At 43.0% G+C, this 2,877-nt stretch overlaps 1 protein-coding gene across 1 annotated transcript; it reads right to left on the reverse strand.

Moving 5' to 3' along the window:
* Window positions 1-673: 673 nt before the first annotated feature.
* faslg (Fas ligand (TNF superfamily, member 6)) lies at window positions 674-2,624 on the reverse strand. Its single transcript, XM_083766918.1, has 4 exons — window positions 2,228-2,624; window positions 1,493-1,538; window positions 1,313-1,375; window positions 674-1,181 (listed from the first exon to the last, which is right to left on the reverse strand). Exons 1-4 carry the CDS (start codon window positions 2,507-2,509, stop codon window positions 769-771), a joined length of 804 nt encoding a protein of 267 aa, XP_083623044.1. The 5' UTR covers window positions 2,510-2,624; the 3' UTR covers window positions 674-768.
* Window positions 2,625-2,877: the final 253 nt, after the last annotated feature.

The raw sequence follows: 2,877 nt of genomic DNA on the forward strand, positions 1-2,877 counted from the left end.
GTCTGTGTGTGCGCAGAATGCAGAGCTGAGCTGTGACAGATAAAGAAAAAAGTGGTGGTCTCAAAACTACTGCAATGTGAGAACACAAAGTAATAAATAACACTATCATGTTCACATTAAGGATAATAAATTAAACTAAATAAAGAGTTGGTATATTTGGATATTTACTTTTGATGTGTGGGCTTATTATGATTGTAAGAGCTGAAAAACAAATCACCATCCAGATTTAAATGAAAAATATACTGTACATTTTAATAACTTAATTTTAAAACTATTCCAACACTCTGTTCTATTACCATACTGTACATTCAGACCTGACATCCAGTGTCAGATTCACATAACAATAAATATCTATAAGAGAAATGTTTTCCTATCAACCATCACCTTAGTGTCACATGGTATCTCTCTCAGCATCCATGACCGAACAGTAATGTCATTCTTTTCAGCAACTGTATCAAACATATGTGAACAAGATCACAGTTTATACAGTATATCCTTCCATGTTGTTGGAAGTACATTCACCTGCCATCATGAAGCCTGGTTTATACTTAATCACACGGCGGTGCCAGTGTCTCACTGCAAGAATAGCTGATCTACAAGCTCACCATGTATTGTGGATGTGTGCTACACCAGCATATGACGGAGCATAAAGAAAGCAAAAGGAGGGCAGGTGGGTTCAGCAAACTTCTGGAGTAGTCCTACTTGCTTCCAGCTCCCCCCTCCTCAGGGTTTGCCTGGCTTAGATCATTGCAAACCATTGCCATAGGCTTAGATCTTGTAGAGGCCAAAGAAATTGGCATGACGCTGATGGCTGAGATACAAGGGATGAGACACATTCACAAACACTCTGTCGTGTTTCTCTAGGCGGAGGGCGGAGGCAAGATAGCTATCTGAAGTCCAGACATCGCTCTGCCTCTGGCTACAGAAACCAGCTCTGTGGGCCTCCATCAGTTTCAGAGGTGTCTGTTTCGCTCTCCTCACAAACACGGTGTGAGTGTGAGTGTCTGTCGGGCCGCAGTTCTTGAAGTGCAGCTCCACGCGTGAGTAGATGTGGTAGAGACCAGTATGGTTGACCTGCAGACCTCCGTCCTCGACGCGGTAAACTACGCCCCCCTCTGTGAATGCACTGCCTGTCTTCGCCTCCCATCGCAATGTCTTCTGGGGATCTTTTTCAATCCGCCCTGTAAGAGGCAGGGGAAGATGACATGTTAGATATTATTAGAATCCAGAGCAGAGAAAAGGGCAGGAGGAGGAGAGGGGGATAGAAGATGACAGGTGAATAGATGATAGCAGGACGAATGTTCATGCTTACCTATAACGTGTGCTGCGGCTCTGCTGTCTGTGATTTCTCCATGCAGCTCAGGTTCTTGGAAACCTGAAACACGTATTGGAGAGCACCTGTCAGCAATCATCTTCCTATTTCCCACCTTGATTTTAAAACACTATTCCCTTTAATAGTGACCCTCTGAGTTAATGTGCTACGAACACTTACCAACTTGCTTTGCGGGTGTGAGAAATTCTTTCTCTGTGTCGATTTCCTGTCAGATAAAAGATATATCAATACCACTTCACATGAACAATTAAAAAGACATTCATGATTATGTGTGACATGGAAAGCTTTTTATTTCAATTTGAAATCATCTGTCTTGTCAAAGTTTCTGACAATGTTTGAGTTCAATGTTTGAGGAGGATATCCTGTCTCAGTAGACCAGTGACCAAAAAAAATATTCTCCTTTTTAGCTTTTAAATGTCAGAGTGGAGTTGAGGTGAAGCTTTCTGGTGAAGTTTAAAACACATAATTGATTATAATGATTTGACTCTGGTCTGCATGTTTTCCAGAAATATTTCTTTCCACTATCACTATATATGCAAAACCTACAGTTTCCCATTCACTTTCCAGTGGTCATATGCCATACCATTGATGTTTGTTGCATTTCTGTGCCCATTTAAAGATCTTAAATAGCATTACAGCTTAATTATATTAGAAGGCAATGTTTTTGGGGGTCTTTAACTGTGTAATCTTTTTCACAAAGCTTGCTTTTCACAAACCACTTCTTACAATCTCATGTAATTATACACCATTATATATGCGTGCATGCGTGCACGCACACACGCACACTCACACGTATGCACGCACACACGCTCTTTTCATCTTCAAACTATTCTCATTTTACTATGTACTTATTATTATTACAATACCAGCCAATGACATCTTACAACAACTTACCTTTCTTATATTAACCAGTTCTCGCTGTAACTTGTGTATCTGGTAAGCTCCAAGCCCCATGGCTGCAAACACAAGCATTAGAAGGAAAAGCAGAACCATCAGCAGGCCAGGACTGACCCCCATGCAGCTCTGTCTCTTCCCCCGGCTCCTTGCTCTCTCCCGGGCAGGAGGAAAGGACCAGCATGGTATCAGGCCTGGGGGCTGGACAGAGTGCTGTGGGTCTCCTCCACCATCATCTACCAGAAAGACCTGTGGGAACGGATACCTCGGATCATGGCTCATGGTGCAAATCTAGGTGCAACAAAAAGATAGTGTATTGCCTCTGTATGTGCAAGGCGGTGTGTTGCATCTGTATGCTGAAGGCGTGCATGTGTGTTTCTATCTGAGAGCACCCCTGTCTTAAAACTCTGAAGCCTTCAAGCGTCAAGCCCTCTCAAACCCACAACCTCCACCCACACACATATATGGACTGATGTGAGACATTAATGGCTGCACATTACTTCACTCATCCATTAATCACTTTCCTGTGCGTGCGTGCGCACACACACACACACACACACACACACACACACACACACACACACACACACACACACACACACACACACACACACACACACACACACACACACACACACACACACACACAC

This window comes from Protomyctophum parallelum (genome assembly GCF_964188405.1).
Source record: "Protomyctophum parallelum genome assembly, chromosome: 6".
NCBI classification, from domain to species: Eukaryota; Metazoa; Chordata; class Actinopteri; order Myctophiformes; family Myctophidae; genus Protomyctophum; species Protomyctophum parallelum.